This window comes from Lagopus leucura, unplaced genomic scaffold (assembly GCF_019238085.1).
Source record: "Lagopus leucura isolate 7727_CA_CO unplaced genomic scaffold, USGS_WTPT01 Super-Scaffold_100128, whole genome shotgun sequence".
NCBI lineage: Eukaryota > Metazoa > Chordata > Aves > Galliformes > Phasianidae > Lagopus > Lagopus leucura.
Window position 1 is genome coordinate 110,710 of NW_024962331.1, and position 24,952 is coordinate 135,661.

The window sequence follows — 24,952 nt, forward strand, 5'->3', positions numbered from 1 at the left end:
CCCGCATTAACCCTCCGTGCGCTGCGCCTCTGGCAGAGGAAAACGCTGCGCTTCTGTGCCCCACGGCCTCGTGCCGCTCCTGTGCTGAGAAAGGCCGAGTTCTGATCGTGACAATCTGGGCAAACGTGACCGCTGGAACTCGGCGCGCCCCAGAATACGTGGCAACAGACGGACTCCTGCACACAGTTCTCGTCTTCCTCCAGCTGCTCACACACGGGCTGCTCCTCACTGAGCGCCCCAGATCAAGGGCGCTCCCCACCTCATCTGAGGGTTTGGATCAATTCAAGCAGGACCTCGCGCCTTCCTCCAGCTGCAGATCAGCACTACCTGAGGAGCAGCAATAGGAGCCTTCACGAGCAGCATCCTCTTACAGCCAGGCTGGCGATAGCCACGCCAGCAGCACGGCCCCACTATCTGCTTACTGGTACACCGATGTGACAATGACAATTCTAAACCCCAGCCGAATGATGAACAGAACTTGAATGAGTAATGCAAAAATACCAACAACCTTACCTCTGCAGATTACTTCCAGCACAATGTTCAGAAAATTATTTAAACATTTAACTAAGAACCTTGTAACTCATCTCTTAACCACTACCAGAGCCTCCGGCACATTGGACCAAACTTTTGACCCCTAAAGCATTCTGTTCTTTCCATGCTTTGCAGGATTAGGCTACTTTTCCTTAATTTGACTGTAATATTTCCACCTTTCCAGTAGCTGAGGGCCTAGGGAGTGATTATCTGAGCTATTGAGAAGAGCCTGCTATAGACTTTGACTTGTTGTGGTAACTTGGGAAGTTTACACAGATGGATAACCCACATCATCCATTACATTCAGCTGTTTATCATTTTCTTCAAATGTGTCAATTGCATCCTTAATGTAGATCCAGAAGGACTATAATTATCAGTCTCTTTTCCAGTTTTTACTTTAAACAAACTCACTGGCCCTGCGAGTTTTCTTTGGCAATGCTCTGGTCTCACTTGTCCCAGAAAATAAGGTTTTAAAAATGGTGATCCTAATTTAACTCAGCAACTCAAAAGCTTTAGGGAAAATAGCAGATGACCTGACTAGAACTCTCAATGGAAAGGATAAAGAGGTTTATAAAAATCAAGGCTGCAGAACTGGAGCAATCATGAGCAGTATCGAAAGACCAGAAGGAACACAGGAGAAAGGGATTGAAGCAAATACTGGGGCACAGCAAGAACCAGCACGTTCCCTGCTTGAGCGGAGGATGACTCTGCAGCACCCAAAGGGCAGCTTAATGCAGCAGAGAGGAAGGAGGTGCCAGGAGCAAGTCCCAGCCACTTCGAGAAAAGACTGTTCCAAACATTTCCAGTAAGTAGCATAAGCCTACCCGAAGAAAAGCTCACACCTTCTATGCCTGTGGCTCCTGCATTGGCTGTACTCACTCAGCAGCCTTTGTCAGCATTGGACCCCACTGCACACCCACAAGACTTCCAAAGACCAAGGCACAGCAAAGCTTCTCACATATCTCAACAGATATACAGAAGAGAAGGAATAAACCAATCCAGCACTGGGAAATAACAAAGACACACAACCAGGGCAACCTGAAAGATGCCCCAAGAGCCAAAATGTGGTGCAAGATCCCTCCCCTGCTCTTCCAGATAGGTTTAATTCCCTCAGATCCCATTCTCTCTCTGAACCAGCAATCTCTTATAATAGGCACCAGCTACTCCAAGAAGGATCAGGTTCCTTCAGAGTTCCCACTCTAAGGCTTGAACAGAGACCAAAAGGCTGCTAACATCTTTAAGGGGACTGTCAGTCAAGAGGCACTGACTTAACAGGTGCCATTAGTTATCTGTATAACAGATGTCATGCTGCTTTACAGAGAGGATATTCATAGGACAGCTCTGACAAACTCACAATGGGATCGCAGGAGGCAAACCAGCAACAATCAGAGGCAACTGTGAAGATAATGCAAACTGAAGGTAGGAATCTGCACCTGGCAGCCAACCTCAAAGGAAGGCTGGAAAGAAAGTGCAATGGGTTTTAAAATTGCAATGTCACAGGTAGAACTTCCAGAATAAAATACACTTGGGAAAGGTCAGAATATTCCAAATGTACTTCCACTGTTGTTACATGACTCAAGGCAAGGCTACAGAGGACTCTCTTAAAAAGGTACAGTTCTTATTAAACCATAGAATCATAGAATCACAAGGTTGGAAATGACCTACAAAATCATCTAGTCCAACCGTCTCCTCATCACCATTGCCACCACAAGCACTAAACCACATCACACAGCACGCCATCCAGATGCCTCTTGACCACTGCCAGGGATGGCGACTCCACCACCTCCCTGTGCAGCCATTCCAGTGCCTGACCACTCTCTAAGAGAAAAAGTTCTTCCTTATGTCTAACCTAAACCTCCTCTGATACAACTTGCGGCCATTGCCCCGTGTGCTGCTTGTTGCCTGGGAGAAGAGGCCAAATCCCTCATCACCACAGCCTCCCTTCAGGAAGTTGTAGAGAGCAGTGAGTTCTCCCCTGAGCCTCCTCTTCTCCACACTGAACAATCCCAGCTCCCTCAGCCGCTCCTCATAAGACCTGTGCTCCAGACCCCTCACCAGTTTCGTTGCCCTTCTCTGCACACGCTCCAGGACCTCAACATCTTTCCTGTAGTGACGAGCCCAAAACTGAACACATCACTTGAGGTGCGGCCTCACCAGTGCTGAGTACAGGGGATGCTCACCTCCCTGCTCCTGCTGGCCACACCATTTCTAATGCAGGCCCGGATGCTGTCAGCCCTCTTGGCCACCTGGGCACACTGTGGGCTCACGTTCAGCTGAGCATCAACCAACACCCCCAGGTCCCTTTCCTTCTCACACTCGTCCAGCCACTCATCCCCAGTCCTATAACACTGCAGGGGGTTGTTGTGCCCAAAGTGCAAGACCCAGCACTCGGCCTTGTTGAACCTCATCCCATTCACCTCAGCCCAGCGGTCCAGCCTGTCTAAATCCCTCTGAAGGGCTGCCCTACCCTCAGGCAGATCAACACCACCTCCCAGCTTGGTGTCATCTGCAAACTTACTGAGGGTGTGCTCAATCCCCTCATCTAGGTCATCAATAAAGATATTAAACAGGATGGGCCCCAGTACCGACACCACTTGAAACAGGTCGCCACCCGGACTTCATTTACCACGACCCGCTGGGCACGGCCCTCAGCCAGTTCCTTACCCAAAGAAATACATATTTGTTCAGACCACAGGCAGCCAGTTTCCCCAGAAGAAGCCTGTGAGGGACCATGTCAAAGGCTTTGCTGAAGTCTAGGAAAACTACATCAACAGCCCTTTCCTCATCTACCAGACTGGTCACCCAGTCATAGGAGATGAGGTTGGTCAAGCATGACCTGCCTTTCACAAACCCGTGCTGGCTGGGCCTGATCCCCTAGACACCACGCACAAGGCCATGCAATCTCATCCAAGATGATTTGCTCCATAACCTTCCCTGGTACTGAGGTCAGGCTAAAGGGCCTGTAGTTCCCTGGATCCTCCTTACAGCCCTTCTTGAAGATGGGAGTCACATCAGCAAGCCTCCAATCCTCTGGGACCTCACCAGTTAACCAGGAGCATTGATAGATGGCCGAGAGGGGCTCAGCAATCACCCCCTCCAGCTCCCTCAGCACCCGAGGGTGCAGCCCATCCAGTCCCATGGACTTGTGACAGTCCAGACGGAGGAAGAGCTCTCTGTCTCCATCGGAATTGCTGAGGGCATATTCTGTGCTGCGTCCCAGACTTCCAGATCAGGGCATGAAGAGCCCAGAGGATAACTGATCTGGCTGTTAAAGGCAGATGTAAAGAAAGCATTGAGGACCTCAGCCCTCTCCTTGTCCTCAGTGACCACATTCCCTGCTGCATCAAGTAGAGGATAAGAATTATCTTTGGTTCTTCTTTTCCCGTTGATATATTTATAAAAGGATTTTTTATTGTCTTTTACTGCAGAGACCAACCTGAGCTCAAGTTGGGCTTTCGCCTTCCTAACTTCCTCCATGCATACCTTAGCTACTTCTTTGTAATCTCCCCAAGTAGCCTGTCCCTTCTTCCAGAGGATGTAGACTCTTTTACTCCCTGAGTCTCAACAGTAATTCCTGGCTCATCCACACCGGTCATCTTCCCCTGCAGCTAGCCTTACAGCACTCAGCACAGCCTGTTCTTGTGCCTTTAAGATTTCAGTCTTGAGAAGCGTCCAGGCTTCCTGGGCCCCTTTACCCTTGAGAAGCGACTCCCAAGGGACCCGCGCTACAGTCTCCCTGAACAGGTCAAAGTCCGCCCTCTGGAAGTTCAAGAAGGCAGTTTTGCTGGCCACTCTTTTGACATCCCCAAGAATGGAGAATTCTACAATTCTGTGGTCACTCTGCCCAAGACGGTCCCCAGCCTTCATTTCTCCCACCAGTCCTTCTCTGTTAGCGAAGACCAGGTCCAGCAGGGCACCACCCCTGGTAGGCTATCCTACCAGTTGCATAAGGAAGCAATCTTCCACACAGTCTAGAAACATCCTGGACTGCTTCCTCTGCACTATATTATATTTCCAACATATATCAGGGAAGCTGAAGTCTCCCATCAGAACAAGTGCTGGCAATCGCGTGACTTCCACGAGCTGCTCATAGAATGCCTCATCCAACTCTTCGTCCTGATTAGGCAGTCTGTAACAGACCCCCACCAAGATGCCGCCCCTACAGGCCTTCACCCCGATCCTTACCCATAGACACTCCACTCTATCACTCCCAACCCCAAGCTCTTCTACATCGAAACAGTCTTTAATATAAAGGGCCATACCACCACCCTTCTTTCCTCGTCTATCCCTTCTGAAGAGCTTGTAGCCATCTATCTCAGCACTCCAGTCATGGGAGCGGTCCCACCATGTTTTGGAAATAGCAACAAGGTCATAATTGGCCTGACTCACAATCATTTTCAACTCTTCCTGCTTGTTGCTCATGCTGCGTGCATTGGTATAGACATTCCAGACGAGTCATCTGCCTCACCCCCTGCTCGAGCATCTTTCCCCTAGGCTCATCTCTTGAGAGGCCTGTTTTGTCCCCTTTCCCCTTCATAGCTAGTTCAAAGCTCTTTCAATAAGCCCTGCTAGTTCCTGCACTAATATATGCTGCCCCCTTCGAGATAGCTGGGTTCCACAGGCAGACAGCAGGCCGGGGGCTGAGTAAACTGCCCCATGATCAAAGAACCCAAAGTTTCTGGCTCAACACCAGCCTCCAAGCCAATTATTCATTGCTTGTGCTTTTCTATCCCGCTCGGAGTCCCTCACTGCCCCTAAAGGTATAGAGCAGAAGATCACTTGAGCTCCTGCTCCGTGGACTAAACGCCCTAAACCCCTGAAATCTTTTTTCATCGTGCATAGGCTTGTCTGAGTGATTTCATCACTGCCCACCTGAACTATGAGCAGCAGAAAATAGTCAGTTGACCTAACCAGCTTTGGGAGTTGCCCGGTTATGTCCCTGACCGGAGCCCCAGCAAGGCAGCACACTTCCTGATGGCCTGGGTCAGGTCTGCATATGGGGCCCTCTCTTCCTCTGAGAAGGGAGTCACACACCACGACCACCCTTCTTTCTTTACTATCAGACGCAGTCTCAAGGCATGGGGGTGACCGCCTGGCCCTGGGCTTTCTCCTAGGCTGATCCTGCATCACCCCTCCAGTCGCCTCCCTTCAACTTCCAGCATCTGGAACCTGTTACTTAGAGGGAGCTGTGGGGGCAGGCTAGGCAGGCCGGGGTGTCTCTTGTGACACCGAGTTGGGACTCTTTTCCAACCTTCCTCATCAGTGAGGTCTGACTGTGACAGGGTAGGGGTCCACCAACTGTCTGGGTTGTTTTTTTTTTCGCAGAGCCCTTCCCTCTGGTAAGCCAGTGAGTCGCTCCACCAGTCGATCTCCCGCTCTCACTCCCTGATGGGCCTAAGTCTCTGCACCTCATCCTTGAGCCCCACCACCAGGCTGAGAAGCTCGTCCACCTGCTCACACCTCGCACAGGTTAAGTCCCATGCATTGCTTAATGATGATTCTTAGCATATATACAGTGGGAAAATTGAGTTGTTGAAACAAGCATTTTCTTTATGCAACATAGGGTAGCTGTCATATTCCTTAAAACTTTAGACCTTGTAACTTGTTTTCACACAAATTTGAGTGGCGTTGTATGGAAGCTTCTCTCACAACAAATCTCATTCTGAAGACAAGCAATGATATTCAAGAAAAACAAACATGAAGAGATACTCCAGGAAATAAGTCCTGAGATCACAGAACTGCTCTTCTAGGCACAGCCAAAATTGAAAGCCAGAATACATATGCCCTCCAGAGCAGTGCAAGTAGATTGTGAACACAATAAGGGTTTTACCATTAACAGCTCCTTGCTGCTTGTAAGGCCTACTATAGCCAAGAAAGAAGAAAAATACTTGAAATACTCTTTAAATAAATCAGAGATTGAACAGGACACCCCTTTCAGACACCATTCTCTCCCACTATGCCCTCCTGCAGGATGAGATCAGCACTGCAGTGCCTGTTTTCTTGCAAGGATGCAGCTCAGATGAAATCTGAGATGAGAAACAAATGGAAGGGGAAAAAAAAAAAAAATAAAAAATCAATAACCACTTCTGAATTATTCATCTCTATGAAACATGAATAAAAGTGCAAGTAAATCTCATCTTCAGAACAGCAACTTCATGTGAGTCTTCTTTACAGGAGTCAAATTGTCTACTGCAGATTTTCCTGTAGAATCATTAACATTCAACAAAATTTCAGAAGCAAAGCAGTATTGTTAGGTCAAATCTACACCAATTGCCCAGGTAAAGGCAAACTGACATCGTGAACAGCTGTAACCAACTTCCACAGCAGCCACTGCCAAAGGGAAGCAGACAAAATCCAGAACAGGCTTCAATTTACAAAGCTATGAGTAGAACTGCTGAGCAGAGGTCATTTGAAAATCAATATATAACCCTGTTATGTCCTTTCAGGATTTGTTCCTGTCTTCATTTTTTGTTATTAACCATGAGAAATTCTGGTCTCATTCGTATCACCTGCCCCAGTAAGTCTAAGGGAAAAAAAAACAACACTACTTTAAATGCATTCAGAGTACATACCACCAAATCCATTTAAGAAAGGACTGAGGTATGATGATCAGTCACTCACGTGCTACCACCTCAAGGGCTGACTGGTATAGACTCAATATTTCTCAGCAATTCCATTTTTAGAAATAAATCAAGCAAGATAATACCCACATGCACCAGGATGAGAAGCACTGAAGAAAAGAAAGCAGTGACAGCACTCTTCCTTCACTCTGCGTCCCCAACAAAGAACCAACTCTTTCCCAATGATTGCATCATTAATTCCTGTTTTCTATCAACTTTAAGGGTTAATCCCCTCACCGGGTCCATTCAATCAGACCCTGGCACCTGGATTTTTTGTATCTGAAAGATAAAACAGCAGAACTGATTCAGCACAATGCACTACTTCCACACCCCACGAAGAACTCACTCAAAAATCAGCATCATGATGAACCTATTTACTCTTTGCCTCAATACATGCCATATGTGCTTTTAGAATTTGAATTCTACAAACCGCTGACAATGCTGGACCACAACATTCAGTTTTAGAAGCAAGAGTAGTAATTTACTACAGCAAGTTCTAACTTCAGAAACCAGTGAATTCATGACTGCAATTACTCCAACTTTGGTAGCCCTGATTTAAGAGACAGGAAAGATTGGAAAGTTCAGAAGGTAGGAAGAACAAATCTGGCTGAGGGTTTTGCCTATGTTGAATAAGAACTATCCGGAATGTGTATGTTTGGTGGCCCTGCTAGGCAGGGGGGTTGGTACTACATGATCCTTGGGGTCCCTTCCAACCCGGGTGATTCTGTGATTCTGTGGAAGTACAAAAGGTAACCATGTAAATCTATTTTTTATTAATAATTACATCAGCACAATTTGATTTGTGGAGACATTCCGCTTGCACAGGGAATTTGCCCACTAGCACTGCAATTACAGTTCTGCTAGTAAGCTTTCCATACACATCAGCCTTAAACAGCGATCAAGGGAAGGAGAGGGATGGAGCACAACCATTACCTGCATCGGCCAGGATTTCAGTATCTCACTGCAGTGATTGCAGAAAGATCCTCACTTCTGCAGTGAGAGAAACTCACAGTAAACACCAGTGGCTGATAACCTTTTCTTTCTGGGGAAAACAGTAGAGAACAAAAACCTTAAAAGGCCTGCGCAGCAAAGAAAAAAATCACAACACTCAGACCTACAATCAAATATACACTGTTAAAGTGGGTGGGTTTTTTTTGTTTGTGGGTTTGTTTTTTTTTTGGGGGGGGGGGGGGGGGAGATTGGACGGATGAATATCCTTTCTTTTGCAGTTCTCTTAGTTTTCCGAAGGCTGAGCTCAGGAATTGACTCATTTGTTCCCTTCTTGCTCCATACAAACTAGCAGGATAAGGCAATAAGTAAGAAATTACAGATGGAACAGGAGTGCAATGTGGGGCCCCTGCTGAAACACACTTGCTCTACCAAGAAATAAAGAAAAGCTGATTTTTTTTGCACTCCTGAAGTTTCCAAATCAAGCAGTGAAGGCCAGTTGCTACTTCAACAGACAGATGCTTTTAGACTCACTGCTTTCAATCACACCTGCTAAATCCATTTTAAGCTGCGTGATCTTCAAATACTGCGATAATTTCTCAGCATCAAATAGAATCCTCGTCGCCTCAGATCCCCAGATACAAAGCAACACCAGAACAGGAAAGGAAACAGTGCCTCCAGTCTGCAATTTCACGTATCTGCAGAGAGGAAAAGCAGCATCTGTTCTGGCAATGCCACAGTTAACAGGGCGAGGCAAAATCCTGGAACACAGCCAGCCCCAGGGACATCTGTTTTCTAAGGAGGTAGGAATTACGGCATTAAAATTACAATAGCACATGGCAACAATTAATCTCACAGAAAAATAGGATTATCGGGATCTTCCAGCACTGCTCCCCACTCCTCTGAATCTGTATCTAATGGAAAAATTTACTTCCTGAAATAGCGGCTGAGATCCTAGAGAGGATCACTTCAGGAGATTTCTGTTTTTTCCATCCAAGCTGGACGCAGCAGGCTGCCGCAAATGCTGTGACTGTGCAGGCTGAGAGCCTGGCAACACTTGAGCGACTGCACGTTAATGCCCCCAGTGGCCCCACTCTACACCAGAGCACAGACAGGTTACATTTGCTGGCTGTAAACTATGATGTCTTCTTAAGGTAGAAGATAGGCTCAGAAGTTTTGCTTGGTTTCTCTGTTTTTTCTTTTCTAGACGTATTAATGAGCATAGGCAGAGTTAGAGTTGAATGGCTCAGCTCTGCACGCTCAGCCTGAGGAAGAGGCAGGCACAGCATCCTAAGCCACTTACCTTCAACTGCTAAGTGCACCACTCGGGTAAACAGGAATTGAGAGCAGCCAGGCAGAGGCTCTCCCCTCCAGCCCATGCCAATACTTGAGATTTTTAAAAGCAAAGAAAGATCTGAGGAACTGCTAACGGCTGAAACAGAGTGAACAAACAGCTGAAGTAGAGTGAAACAGACCAAGAAATCAGTCCACAGCTGCTGGAGCTGTCATGTGTTTGGGATTATTTTCCTGCTTAATCCTCCCTCCATTTTGCCCATCATTTTGTTTGCCTTAGCAAGTTCACAAGGGCTGGAAAAGCCACTGCAGGTAGGGGCTCCAAAGGAGCACACAGCCACAGTAAACTAACGATGTGCTAACAGTTTATCAGCACAGCTTCCGTTACCAATCACTAAATGTGAGTGATGTTAGAATTCCAGCAATGTTCATACAGTCACCCAGAGCTCGCATTAACTTGTAAGAATTTTATCTATTTTCACCGTTTCTACAGAACACAAAAAATGTGGAATTCTCTAAAAAGCAGCAGACAGTGTTAGAGGTCACTGTACCTCTGGTGCTTACAATGCACACAACCACCGAGAGAACACTGCCTTTGTCAAGTTGAAGAGATGCCACTGTAGCACTGCAAAAAAACAAAACAAAAATCCCAACACATGGAACAGTTACAAGAGCACAGTCACCTCAAGTGTGAAGTCCATCTTGGAGGATTAGGTAGTCAGTGGTAGCTTCGGTAGCACATAGACCATTCAGACTGCTATCCAGTGACTGAAAGCTGCTAATTTTATCAAGTGAACAAAAGGGTGTCCTCTACAGGTTATTTTTTTTGTTTTCCCTTTTTTCCTGTTTTTTTCACTGATATTGAGTGGAGTTGCACCCCTCTTCTTTCTTCTTACCTGGCTACCTTGCTCAGAGCTGCTAAACACTTATTTAAATAAGATACATGGTTTAACAAAGAAGTAGAGATAAGAGAATAAGGCCAGACAGTCAATGAAAGAAAAGAATGCTATTCTAGGTGAATACAGAGAATTTAAATGGGTTACACACTAAAAAGATAGCAGGAGTCTGCTGAGGGAAAAAAAAAAAAAAAAAAAAAATCTTACATAAGGTGCTAAAAACAGTGCCTGCAACCCTTGAAATGCCCGGGCTGTGAGAACCACAGAACTGGGTGCTCACCAAGGTCACACCACTCAATACGCAATGCTGAGCCCCTGCAGCCAGCTCAGCTTTCCAGCAAGAAAACTCCCTGAGCCAGTGATCATAAAATCCTTAGAGCTGGAAGGGACCTTCAAAGGTCACGCAGTCCAACTCCCTTGCAATGAATGGGGACATCCAATGCTAGAGCAGGCTGCTCAGGGCCTGATCCAGCCTGCCTTGAAAGTCACCAGTGATGAAGCATCCATCTCTGGGCATTTCACTGGCCTTAGCCAAGTTTTATGGAAGCTAGTCAGATTCCCCAGGATGCTGATGTCTGAAGTGCAGGTAGACACTTATTTTCAAATTATGTCACTCATGAACAACAGCTGAAGATAAGAATTGGAAATCTTAGTTGTAGTACTTGAGCACAAAACAAGTCATGTAAGCACCATATCATAAACAGGGTCAGCAACTATGGAGAAGCAGTAACATCAAGCAGCCGTTCAAATAGGAGAAGCCCCTATTCTGCTGTAGTTCTTATCTGATGTTGTTATAAGGGGATGAACTTTCCTCCATCCTTTGGGCACAGAGCTTCCTGAATCCCTCACCTCTGAGAGCATCAATGAGGAACTGGGACAGCACCGCATTATCTTCAGCGGTAGCAAAAGCGTGCAAAGTGCTGTGTCTATCAGTCTAGGTTTAGCTTAGATAAACAAAATGATTAAGGGGTTTGAACAGGTGCCATAAGAGTCTTAGAAGTTCCAAACGCTTCAACTTAAGAGAGGAGAGCTGAAGATTATAAAAATCAGTGGTAGGAGATCAGGTCACCATTACTCACCAAGTTCTGAAATGCCAGAGAAGAGGAAGCACTCAGTGAAGATAAATCAACTTAGAAAATTACCTCTTTGGACAGCAAGCACTGAGATTTAGCACCTTGCTACACATGCTATAAAACCACACTGTAAATTCAGTAAGGATTGAACAGATTTCACTAAAAAGAGTTGCTGCAGATGTTCTTTTAACATCCCAAACTCAAACGTTATGCATAGCAAGGGAGTATGAGGAGAAAAGGGCAAAGAAAAGCAGCTACAGTCATATGTTGTCCCCAAGTTATCTCTCTTGTTGCTACTTCTGCAGGCAGAATACTGGGCTACATAGACCACCGATCTGACTCAGCGTGGCATTTCCCTTCATCTCTCTTGCTTTCAAAAAGCTGACCAGAATTTTCAGTTCTTGCCTTACTACCCAGTAAGAGAAGATGAACAGAATCCATGAGAACTCACTCCTTTCACAGGAATGTTACTTCACATGATGGAACCTGAACATGACTTTACTGAAGCTTCAGCAGTTGAGAACACACAATACAAAAATACAGAACTGCCAGCTGCTGAAAGCAGTTCTAATGCTTATAGTAGTTCTGGATCAAGAGAAAAAGCACCCTTTACCCTTTCAGTCAGAACTCAGCATTTGGACAGGACAGCATAAAAGCAAGAAACTAATGTTTCTGCATAGCAGGTTTGCAAGAAAGCAAAGTCCCAAAACACTGTTCGTATTTTCACCAAGCATGTTGCTGAGTATCGGGGGGAGAACCACAATGCAAAGCTTCTGAACACAGCAACATTTTAAAACACATAAAGGGAAAATGAAGATTATTCCTGTTAAGTTTCTTCAGATTATGACAACTTCTTTAATCCTCAAGTCAACTCAATGCTTTGCAACAGAAAAAAGCAGATAGAGATGTTAGAAATTCGGAAAAGCCTGGTGATGTTGTGTAAGCACAGAGCTCTATGACACTTGAATCAGTTTTGATCCCAGCATCTCAAAGAGGCAGACTTGGAAGATATTAAGAAAAACTCAAGTGGCTTTCCTACGAGGAGCTGTGAAGTAAGCAAGGTCTCTTCAACCAAGAGAAATAATGAATGGGGGTGGGGAAGGTGTGTGTGTGTTGTTCAACGTCTATTAACTGGACAGTCAACAGCATGGAAATATCTCTAATGAGGGGCTAATGACTGTGAGGGAAGCACAGCCTATGCATTAGGTCCAAAAAAAAGGCTTGAAAGCCAACTCCTCTCTGCCTGAATGACCATTTTTAGATTGTTAAACTCTGCTGATTTCCGCACAAAACGTTGAAAGTTTCTCCCTAAATTCAAGAAAGAGCTTAGTATTTCCCATAATCTTTTTACCAGCGCAAGAAAAGTATCCTCTCAACATTCCATTATTTCAAGCTTTTATTCAACCAAATTCAACATTATTCTTGATTGGTTGACTCTTAATTATGTTATTTATAAGGTTTCCTGAAGATTATCACAATACAGCCTGAGAGGAAAGATCACTGGGATCGCTACACAGCTATTCGACATTCTCCAGCATGGCTCAGAGCAGCTACTCTATTTCTGACAACAGTTCTGCACTCGGAGTAGCTGTTTTCTCTGAACATCAACAAACAGCAAGCAGAAATAATTATTCTGAGCATTTCACTTTGCCACATGTCAATTTCTATTGGAAAGACAGTCCTGTTTTACAGAGAACTGTTAACATCCAAGGAGACAGTGCATATGGTCTTCAAGAACTTGGGGCAGCCAACGGCATTTGACAACAGCACAGAGGTGCACTTTCTCATCACGTCATCTGTGTTCTCCACAACACGAGAAGCTCATTAAGCAAGGTCCTCTGGAGTTGCTTCTATCACTTTCTATTCTATTGCTGCCAACTAGCACTACCCTTCTTGCCTTGGGGAAGGTCGTCACTAGATCCATATTTGGTTTCCTGCTGTTCCTACCAACTATAGTTCTCCCCCACAAACTATGCTGTGAGATTAACCCAGAACAGGAGTCATGTTGTTTGTGATACACAGAAACGAGTCCGTACCAAAAAAGCCCACTTCCATAAGAAGGATTAGGTATTATTTTCATGGCTGCCTCAACACTATCAGTTCTTTTCCCCACTTGCTTGGGCCACATTTGAGACTTATTTGTTCCTCATCTCTGAAGAGATTAAAAACTTGTTAGAGAAATAACTGTGATCTCTCCTCCTACAGAATGTTGCAGTTGCATTATAATTTCAGCTTCAAAATCCAGGCATTAACATTTCCAAACTGTATCTGTATTACGACTACTGTAATGAATTGAGAAACTGCAAATTGAAAAGCCTTGGACTACTCTGTTCACTGGACTGCTTTACTTACTCGTATTCTATTACCATTCTTCATCTAATAGAATTTCCTGCCAGCAATGCCAAACTTACTGGTTGTTGGAAGCTTGTAGAGAAGAACTCTGCATTAAGTAAATGGCCATGAACCATTCTGGCTGTACAGTAACTGTTGTGCTCCAATGAGTTTTTTCCTGAATACAGACATGAACAGTTATGGGATTGATATTCTGATATTAATATACATGCTTCTGAATAGTTTTATTCTCTAGAAATACTGCTAAGCATACCAACATAGAGGAGGTACACATACCTTACACATTCAAGGCTGAGGTCTTTCAAGTGGCATAAAAATTATAAAAACATCAATTGGAAGGGATTCTAGAAGATCTTTGGTACAGCCTCCTACTAGAGAGGAGCAGCCACTCTGCCCTTCGCCCACAGTAGGAAGAAGCACACATGCAGTGTAGAGCTGAGCAATTCTTAATGTTTAAAGCTAATTGGTGTAATTTATCTGCATCTGAATGATAATAACAGATATTCACATCTTCAAGTGGCTGTTACAAGACGCACAGCAGCAGATTTGCAGAAAGGTGCAACAGAAGTAAGAAAACATAGAAAATGTGTTCAAACTGAGGCAGCATGGCTAAGAAGGCTTTTACCACTGCAGAGAGCATTGCCTGTTAGCATATATTGTGTGCAGTAAAGACAGTTCCCAGGCTGCATTTAGAGGTTCTCTAGGTTCATACCAGTTGTGACCTGCAGTTTCTGATTTTGCCATTGTAATACGATGGCAAGTGTAGCAGTGACAGCATAGCAGCAAAGTCGTAGGCTATAGTAGGTGACTGCAGCCACAGACACAAAAGTAAAGGAAAGAAGCTGCTTACCCTTGAAAGGCCTCAAGTAGGCAGGGATCTCCAGTAAGACACTCTCACCTCCACTGCCAACCCTTAAGCGAGGTCTGGAAGGGGCAAATCCTGGCTCCAGCCCTTCCTGTCACTCAGCAATATTACTTGCACCTGAGCTCCCCTGGGCTGGTCCTGCCTTCCCACCAGGTGCTCCATCACTGCTTCAGGCCATGACTTAGCATTCCTGCTACAGCCGTCATTCCCATATTCTCCTACTAATTATAACATAACCACAGTTTCTTGTTACTGTCACCAAAAGTCTGTACGTACTTAAGATCCACCACCCATAATTAAATCCTGAATTACAGCCTAACCTTTCGGCCTTCTGGCCTTTCAGTATTCACCTTCAGCTGCATTATCTCCCACAGCAATCTTGGACTGTGGGGATTGTCATCATTCTCTACCGCTCTAGACAGTTCTTAGCACATTTTTAACTGTGGCTATTACCCACCACGCTTGTTCCTTTTGGGCTCAATATTCTTAAGCCCATGTATAGATCCCTCAGAGGAATCATTTTGCTGCATTTAAAATTGCACATTTACTGAATTATCAACAGGAACATATGTAACAATTACACAAATCAACACAATGGGAAAGGCACTACAACAAAGGTTGTTTGGAAGGACTGGCACAATAGAAAGGTGCCATAAAGGAAGGGAAGAAGATTGCTCACCCATATCAGAAGATTCCAGGTTCACAGGAAAAAGCTTCACCAAGGAGAGATCTCCAACCTGAGATCCTTCCTCGGTGGCATCAACCCTTAAATGAGCCTTAAATGAGCCAGGCTGCACCCCTTCCTGTCCCATAACTGAATTGCCTTCACCTGTGCTCCCAGGGCTGACCGGTCCTTTCCCCAAGTGCTCAATCAGCTGTGACTCAGCAGTTCCCATGCAACATACAAGTTTCTAGTTTGATGCAGCTCCAAACACCATCTTCCTGGCTTTTCTTGCCTTACACACCAGCAAGGAACTGTTAGAAAATCATACATCAGCTACACACATTTGCCACAAATCCAGTAGCCACCTACGGTAACTAATGCATACCAGAATGTCTCACCTCTCTACCACTGTCAGCTTCACCACACAAGGAGTGGGAACAGCTGGAGGCCGAACAGCTGTTTCCCATCCCACATGACAACTACAGCAAGAGAAGTTGTGCAGAGCCAGTGCAAATTAGTTGTCCTGTACAAAATTCTGCAGATGTGCACTGATGGAGAGGGGCTTGAAGAATGCACAAAATCATATCTAGTAACACATTAAGCTGTTGGCCTCCAATTCAGCATCAAAAGTACAGACAATTTCAGCTTCGTCAGTGAAATCAGGCATGCAGAGCTGAGATTGTGCTGCAACTCACTCCAGACTGTTTAATATGATCCTGGTTCTTAGTGATACCACAATATCCAAAAGCAGCACGGTAAGAGATTTAATTTTTATTACCCACTGCTAGCAGGGAGTTCCGTAGCTCTAAGACTTACTGTCTTTTCCCAGGGAAAAGGCATTTGGCCACCAACTACTAAACTTCTCCATTCTTCTCAACCAGAAGGCTTCCAAAGCTGCCGAACGCCCAGACAGATGTTTGTTGCATGAACCTCCTGCACATCTACCAGGTAACGAGCAGGTCCCTCAGGAAGGTGCCCTCAGAAGCACACCAACACCTTCCTGAAGAACAAAAGTACCTTTGTTCACCAGGCCCACATCAGACAAACAAAGCGTTTCAGTAGGATCTGTTGTGGGTCCAGATGCTTATCTGCTTGGGGATGGCTGTGCAAAGAGGAGTAAGCTAGTACAGAAATAAACAGCCTTTAGATAAATTGTTGCATGTCCTGTTTCAGCTCACTGAAAACATTGGCAGTTCTGCCTACACTGTAACTAGCCCATCTCAGCTACAACAGCCCTATTCACACAAAGTGTGTCTGGAATTCATGCCAAAAGTTACTCCCACAGTGTGCAGAAGCAGAGCTGCTTTCCTCTGATTAGTTTATTCAGTTTGATAGAAAAGTGTGTGTTTGGCACGCCACTTTTGAAGGGTAACAGTAACTGCACTTCAATACATTTAATATTTTGTTATAGAGGAAAGCAGTCACAGAAACATACTGTTTGAACTGTATCATACTACAGGGCTTCACTCCTCAGCGGAAATGGTCATCTCAGAACTCATTTTATATTTGAAGCCAGGCTTGCAGAGCTGTTTTTTACATACGAATGCTTCTTTCAGACAACTTAAATTCTTCCGTCAGGATTCAGCACTTGTATAATCAATGGATATTAAGATGTTACAATCACAAAATAAACAAGAGTTAGGCGAAGTGGACTATGATAACAAGAGAGAATAAATGGAAGGCTTACCCTTATGCTGGGCTCACCACAAAACACCAGAAGGAGGGATCTCCAGACAAGATCCTTCCCCTCTGGTAGCCAGCTCTTAAATAGGTCTAGGAGGGGGGCAGCCAGGCTGCACCCCTTCCAGCAGCAGAGGTGAATTGCCTTCACCTGTGCTCCTCTGGCGGACTCATGGCTCGCCTCAGGTGATCAATCAGAGGTTCAGGCCATGACTCAGCAGTTCCCATACAGCACGAATACCCTGAATGACTTCTGGTTATCAAACCTGCCTCATTACTTGTGTTCACCCTCTAAGGTTTAAGTAGCTATGCAGCACGGACCTTGCTAAACTCAACCAGCAATCTGCCTCCACTGTGGGAGGTGACTATTTACATCACAACTTCTATCTGCCCGTTCCTCTCATTAACTTCTGCATACTGAGACCTTACTTTTTAGTCTGTGGCCAATAGGATTCCTTAAACAGACTTCAGGAACTTTGACTTTCAAAAAAAAAACTTTGACAGGTAGACTAAACCACTTACCTACATTTGCTGACCCCTCCAGAAAGCACACTCTCTACAACTACCTGAAAGGAGCTGTGGCAAGGTGAGAGCCCTCCTCTGCTCCCAAGTAACAAGCAACAGGGTTAAAGGGAACGGCCTCAAGTTGCACCAGGGAGGGTCCAGGTTGGACATTAGGAAGAATTTATTCTCAGAAAGAGTCAGACATTGGAGCAGGTTGCCCAGAGAAGTTGTGGAGTCACTGTCCCTGCAGCTGTTTAAGGAAAGGAAAGATATAGCACTCAGAGATATGGCTTAGAGGAGAGTACTGGTGGCAGATGGATGATTGTACTAGATGATTATAGAGGTCTTTTCCAGCCTTAATGATTCTGAAATTCAATACACTTGAAAAGCAGGATTTCTCTTTGTAGGAACAGTGGTGACTATTCTCAGGTGGGCACTAATTCTGTTCTTTATTGTTATTGTACTGATTTGATCAGCAGAATTTACAGCTGGTTGACAGGCTTGTGATCCCCTGGATCCCTCCTGAGACCTTCTTTATAGTCTGGCATTGCATTTATCACCCCTTGCTCTGCAGGAAAAAGAAAAGTTTCAAGTGAGAGGATACACGCTGCTAATATTAATCTAGATACTTCAACCCTGAGATAAGAATTTTGAGTGAATGTTCTTCTCCAATATGGCACCATGAGCATATTTGTACCATAACCTCTGTCATGTTTGCTTCCAATTCAGACAGATCTTCAGCTCTTTACAGATTGATAAGTTTAATTATTATTAAAATGCTCTGTATTATAGAAAATCAATATTTGTACTGCTTTGCAAGGAGGGAGACTTCCATTCTCCATATTAAGAAGAGTAACTGGTAAGCTAAGAGACCGCTCAGTTTAGGTTCCTTCCTTCAGTTACCCACTAAGAGAACAGTTTTCCCATCTGGAAGATGTATTCATAAGGTCTGTAGGCTCATGCTTCTATTCTCAGTACTAATTTTTAGTTAAATTCTTTGCATCTAACAGATCCTTGAGATTGTTTTTCTTCTTTTGTGTTTGTATACAGAATCCTGGACAAATAACTCGTTATATGAATTTGTCATTCTAAATCAGAGCCAGCTTTATTCTACCTCTTTTCAAATATGAAATAAAAGATAAAAGTTAATGTTGATAAAGTAAAAAAACTGACCTTTGACTTCTGAAGAAAACTGGGCCAGATGCCGGGTTACAAAGAGTCGCAGTTGCTGATTCAGATCGCAGGACAAAGGGTCAATATTCCAGGAGCGAATTCCTGCCCAACAGAGAAAGAACAGTGAGCTGTCGTTACAGTGGCTACCGAAAGAGGGGACAAAAGTAAACATGACATCCAGGAAGCAGCAATGGCCTTCCGAGGGAAGATGGTTAACGCTGAGAAAAAGTCTTCAAAAGCAAAGGGCCATAAGTTGTTTCCCTTCCATAAAACACCTACACCTGCAGTACATGCATCAAGCATCTCTTTTTACAGCCTAGGTTTTGCATGAGTGAAACAGAAGAACCGTGAAGGATAACGGCTAAATTGCTCTAGTTAGAAGTTTATTAACTTGCTTAAGCGAGTTAAACTACTAAACAGCTCAGACACATCAGCTTCTGTGCTCTTAGAACTCGAGCATCCTTCAAGTCACAAAACCCCCCCGACCTCAGCTCCCTCTGCCTAATCACGCCCTCAAAGCCCCTGATCCTACTGAGACCCTTTGGGTTTGTTTTTTAATCTACATAATCTTTGTAAGCTAATCGCTTTCATATCACAGCAGGAAACAGCGTCTGCTCCCAGAGCAAGTGGCACCACGCCATGCTGGGAAGTCACCTTCAGACCTCAGCATTAGCAGCTCTGTGTTCTGAATGACACCGAACACCACAGATCAGAACTTCACAGGCTAATAAGAAGCACTTTGTTGGCGCAATACTGCTTTGTGGTGCCATGAACAATAATGGAATTACACTGTGAATCACTGTGCTGGCCTCTTACACTGCTGGCTGCAGAAGCACAGCTGCAGAAGGCCGCTAACACAGACTTCTAAGAGTTAAACAGAACAAGGATCTCAGCCCTAGTGTTTATTTTTAAGGTCTGTGTTGAGAGTTATTCCACCATTTTCTGAAGACGTTCCCTCTCTTATGTAAAAAGATGACCAAATATCTGCCTTTTTAAAAATTTTTTTTTATTATTTTTTAGGAGTGAAGCATGTTTTCACATATACTGTTTCCAGTTACTGAAGTTCTGGTTCTCCAGCATAGTGATTTGATGTTGCACAAGAGCTTCTGAAGGCTGTTGGTGGAAAGCAGTATCTTCTAGGTTACAAGCTAGAGCGTATCAGCTTGTTCACCACAGATGCAGGATGGAATCAGCAGGTCATCGCATTGCACTTCAGTAGTCTCAAGAATTCACAGCAACTCAAGAAAATGTTTGTCTTAGGATTTTTCCCTGATGACAGCTGAAACCATAGAGTAATAGCTTCACAGCAGGGTACACAAAACAAACAAATAGTAAGTCCTCTGAACATCCAGAAACTTACCACCACTTACACTGTCACAGAACACCTATTTCTTTTTGACTGCATAGGATAGGAACAAGTGAAACACACAACAAAATGACAACACAACAGGAAGGAAAGAGATGAAAGGACTGTTTTCCTATGAAACAGCCTTAGAAAGCACGATGGATATAATCGGTGGCCAACGCCTCTTAATGCAGTGCTTGTGAGCACTCCCACCCGAGCTGAGCATGGCAGCACGCTGCAGGACACATCCTGCTGACTCGAGCTGCTGTGTCAGAGTTCTCGAGTCCTACTGCAGCAATTGATGCTATTTGAGGCACTGCTACTTCCTCCAGAATACAGACAGATATACTCCTTCAGAGCAAGGAAAAAGGTAATTCTTTTTTCACTCATTATTGCCACAATTTATACAATGTCTTTTTTTTCCCCTTTGGGCAGTCTAAAATCACTTCTAACCTATCCCCACCTGTCACAGTTTCAATTTATGCCGTTGTACAACAGCCAGAACAATGTCCTTGCTGATTACCATCCTACCTGCTGATGCAGGAGTGCAGACTATGCCATAACAAGGTTTCCAAATGTGCATATTTTTCACACATGCACAGCTGGGTAACGTACCATGGGTCTCATCAGTTTCCCATCTCTTTCCTTATACCTTTGTAATTTTTTTTTTTTCCCCCGTTAATTTCCTGCCAAGATAATTGGGTTTTAAGGTTTGGTATTTTCTTATACTCTTTCTAATATTGTTTCAGAACAGGACAAAAGTTACAAAGGAACAGAAGAATCAGACCAGTATTTGTGGACATCGTTTTAGAATAGGTATTCAAGTGTTTCACAGATACAGTGACGCTGCATCAGAAGCAGTAAGGGCAGGAACAAGCAGGTTCCTGCAGCGTCTGATATGCATTATTCAATTTATCTGAATCAAGCTGTAAGAAGAAAGTGGGGAAAGTGCACTTCCTGGTTCAGCCTGAGAGAGGAATACATTCATTTACACTTCATGAACCTCATCCTGGTAGGCTTGGTGCAGGCAGGGCACAACAGTGAGAAGAACAGAGGCGACAAAAAAAACTGTTTTATTCTTAAAACAAATCTATAAATAAAAATCCAGACGTATAGCGTGCAATGTTTCGGACCAGTTTTGTTTGCCATCAAGTAGCTGCTGCGAGTGGATGCTTTCCCATGTGCAAACGGCCCTAAGGCCAAAAGCATCTGCAGCTGACAGGACTCGACAGGCGTCTGGGAGACCGCTGACTGCAGAACGGGGCACGTGCTGTGCCATTTAAAATCTGCGCCGCAAAATACGCATTTATTTTTCCTGGTACTTAAAACCAATGCATCTTAGAAATGGGTTAGAAAAGGGAGAAGCACGTACAAACTTTCTGGGGGTATTGCTTCATTTTTACAGGTGTAGGACACCGCTTATTAGAACAGGACACCGTGTCTCCCGCCTTTGAGGCGCTGATGTCACGATAATCCGTCCTTTGGGAACCATTAGAAATCTCCACGAAGCCGCAGCCTCCGCCCCACCGGCGGGTCCCATCCCTTCAAATAACACCACCTCCTCTATATAGAGACCTATCTCCGCCGGGGCCCCGGTACGGAAAGCACAACAGCAGAGACAGCACTGTCCCCGTGCAGCAGAACCGGGCTGCTCTTCGCCCTCCCGCGGGTCGCGGTCCCACGGGCGCTGCGCAGTCCGCGCTGCCGCTGCCCCTCGCACTGCGGTAAGCCGCCCCGCAGGGCGAAGCCCGCAATTAGCCAAAGTTTGGGCAAGACGGGGACGAGACCCGACCCGCGGACCCACGAGAAAGGTGGGAATCCGGAGAAGATGTGCAGAACGGGAGGAAAAAAAAGCGAACGTTTGCGGTCCGAATGTCCGCAGCACTCCAGAGTGCCGCGCCCGCGCGAGCTTCGCCCGCCCCGAGCCGCAGCACTCGGTGCCGCCCCGCCTAACGGAGCTCTCCCGCTCGCCGCGCGCATCCCGTTCCCCTACGCGCGCCGCCACCCCTCCGGGCGCAGGGGGAAGCCCCGCGGCAGCGCCGCAACGGACGGCGGACATCGGCACCGCGCGGCCCGCGGGCACCGCTCCTCACCTCGCTCCAGGGCGCCGCGCAGCGCCCCGCGCTCCGGCTCCGTGCCGACCTCCCCGATCACCACCAGCAGCGCGTGCCTCCGCGCCTCCCTGCGCCAGGGCACCACCGTCTCCATAGCGACCGGTCCGGCCGTCGTCTCCATGGTAACGCGACGGCCGCCGCTGCAGCGCGCCGTGACTGGCGCGCGGCTCTTAAAGCGCACCGAGCTCCTCCCCAGTTGGCTCCGCTGCCGCGCGGCGCCGCACTACTGCGGCGAACGGGGGCGTCGCCTGAGGGGCGCGGCTCTGAGGCCGCCCCAAGCGCACGGCGGGCGGGGCGGGGCGGCGCGCAATTTTCTCGTGGGCTCTTCTCCCGCGCCGAGTCCGGCCCGCTCGGCGGAGCCTCGTCGGTTCCCTGCAGGCCCGGATGCTCCCATACGGGCCGCGCGCAGCCGGCCGCCAAGCGGTCTCTGCGGCTCCGGACCGGGCCCGACCAAGCGCCGGTGCCGAGCTCACGACATTAGAAGTGTAATCCTGGAGACGGTTCAGTTTACGTCGTTGGTCTGACTGGGAGAGAGTCACACAGATGTGGAACTCCCCAGGAAATTCTAAATGTCTGCTGCCGGGTAACCACAATACCCGCAGTAACACCACAAAATCCAGCAATACTAAGGGATGCTCGGGCTTGCCCCCAGCATTTACATTCCTTCCTTCTTCTCTGACCCTCCGAGGTAAGCAGAACAGTGAGGTCTTAATCTCTTCTCAGTGACTCTTTGCCCTCTTCAGTTACAGACAAACCTGTTGGCACGTGAGATCTACCTTCCAGAAGCGCAAAATAGAAGAGGAAAGCCTCCAGTTTTTGCCTGCTCCTCGTGTAGAACAGTGGTTGTGAGCGGCCTGCTGTGTCAATGGGGGCTTCATCACCCAGGATGAAAGGGAGGATAAAGGTGTAGGTGCGTGGCTGTACCTCAGCAGCACGTCAGTCAGCCACAGCTCTAGGCTGCTCGGTGCACTGTATGGGAAAACTGAGCAAGCAGAGCATGAGACTTCATGCTGAACACATGAGAGGCACCCAAAAGTAGCTTCAGGTAGAAAACTCTGCATCTCTTCTGACAGAGGGATAGTGATCCACATTGTGCTAGCATAGCAGAATAGCAAAACAATCATTGTAAAACAAGATTCAGATCAATAATAACCTGCAGTGTTTCTTAAAGCAGCACCAGATTGCATCCCCCACAGCCTGCAAGATTTCCACAGAACCGAGCTGCAGCAGAGAAGTCTGATAGTTAGATAGCAGGGTCCAATGCTACTGTAGTCTCCAGTGACCCGCTATTACAATCATGAAGATTAACACAGTGATAAAGAAGTGTCACAGCAAAGAGACTAGCACAGACACAACAGTGTTTCAAAGGAAAAATATTCACCCATCTCTGAAGACCTGGGCTCCCAAGGAAGACTCCACAAGGGAGGGATCTCCAACCAGACATCCTTCCCCAGTGGCATCAGCCCTTAAATGAGGCCTAAGCCAGGGAAGACTCCACAAGGAAGGGATCTCCAACCAGACATCCTTCCCCAGTGGCATCAGCCCTTAAATGAGGCCTAAGAGAGGTGCAGCCAGGCTGCACCCCTTCCTGTCCCACAGCTGAACTTCCTTCACCTGTGCTCCCAGGGCTGACCGGTCCTTTCCCCAGGTGCTCAATCATGGGTCAGCTGTGACTCAGCAGTTCCCATACACCCACTGAACCTGCCCTGCAGACACAGCCAAACAGCCAAGGGTTCAGAGGGTGGAGCTCTGACATACCTATGTGAATCTGACAGTCTGTACTGTAATGAGCCTCTGTGAGAAGATAATCTGTAGGAAAACCCGTCACTGTTCCTGTGGGCTAGTACAGATGTTACCAGCTTATGGAACTTTCTCAAACTGAGATGTTTACTCAAGAGGTTCTCTGGCTCTCAACAAATAAACCAAGGGATGATGCAAGAAGTCCTTTGCACGCTGAAATGCAGTGACACAGCTGGACATGATCTATAACAAATAATCTTACAAACAGAGTTAGTGCATCAAAATGGAACAATTTGTTTTCTGTGTGTTGTAATTTGCTCAACAGTGTTAATTTCATTGTCTCAAAGGACTGCATGGAAGCAGGTAAATTTGTGAATAAAGGGAAAAACCTGCACATAAATACCCAGAGAACAATAAATTCCGTTTTGAAAGTAAGACTTGAAAGTAGGATCATGAAGGGCAAATATGAAGATACAAGATTTTCAGAGATTTCTTTTACCAGCCTTCTGTTTTCAGGTGAGTCAATCCAATACTTGCTGCTTATTTTTGACATGGTAGCTTTCCAGAACTGCAGCTTTTCTCTGCAGTGCAGAGAGGCTCCTCCAGCTGGCTTTCTGCCAAAGGAAATGAAATGGAGGCATGCAAACCAGGAGTGAAAGCTTACAGAGAATATTGAAGCACGGTACTGGAGCAATGAGGATCTCTTGGGAATATTGTTTACAACCAAGAGCCATATTTTATAATGTGATCTGTTTGCATTCTTTAGCAAATTTTAACATCATGGCATTTCTGTTGTTTTCTGATGTGCTCAGATCTCTCTACGATCACAACAGAAATGATGTGGCTGTGCAGTCATAGTGCCGTTACGTTTCATCAGCCCTACCATCTGGTAGTGAAAGGAGGGATATCTCCTGTAAGAGGTTCTTCTTTATTTCTGAATTCCACATTTTAGGCACACCTATTAGATGTGCAGGGAGATTAGTGTGCAGGTTTTGCTCTCATGTGCTCCACAGTCACTGGCACTTCTATAAAGTGCCACAAGTTTCCTGAGCTGCGTGTAGACATCATGGATCCCGACAAGCATCAGGTGCTGGCAGAATGACAGGCAGCAAAAACAGGGAGAAAAAAAAAAAAAAAAAAAAGTAGTGCCTTTG

General features: G+C 45.9%; 1 protein-coding gene across 2 annotated transcripts in view; it reads right to left on the reverse strand.

The window, feature by feature from the left end:
- Positions 1 to 23,617, reverse strand: part of MAP1A (microtubule associated protein 1A) — a 54,923-nt gene extending 31,306 nt beyond the window's left edge. The window contains exons 1-2 of one of the 2 annotated variants that reach the window (XM_042887977.1): positions 23,440 to 23,617; positions 18,600 to 18,701 (exon numbers count right to left, since the gene is read on the reverse strand). In XM_042887977.1, coding sequence (XP_042743911.1) covers positions 18,600 to 18,701; positions 23,440 to 23,518 — 181 coding nt within the window. In that variant the 5' untranslated portion in view covers positions 23,519 to 23,617. Of the gene's footprint in view, positions 1 to 18,599; positions 18,702 to 22,037; positions 22,216 to 23,439 lie in introns of those variants that run through there. The other variant, XM_042887976.1, reaches the window with a different exon arrangement.
- Positions 23,618 to 24,952: the final 1,335 nt, after the last annotated feature.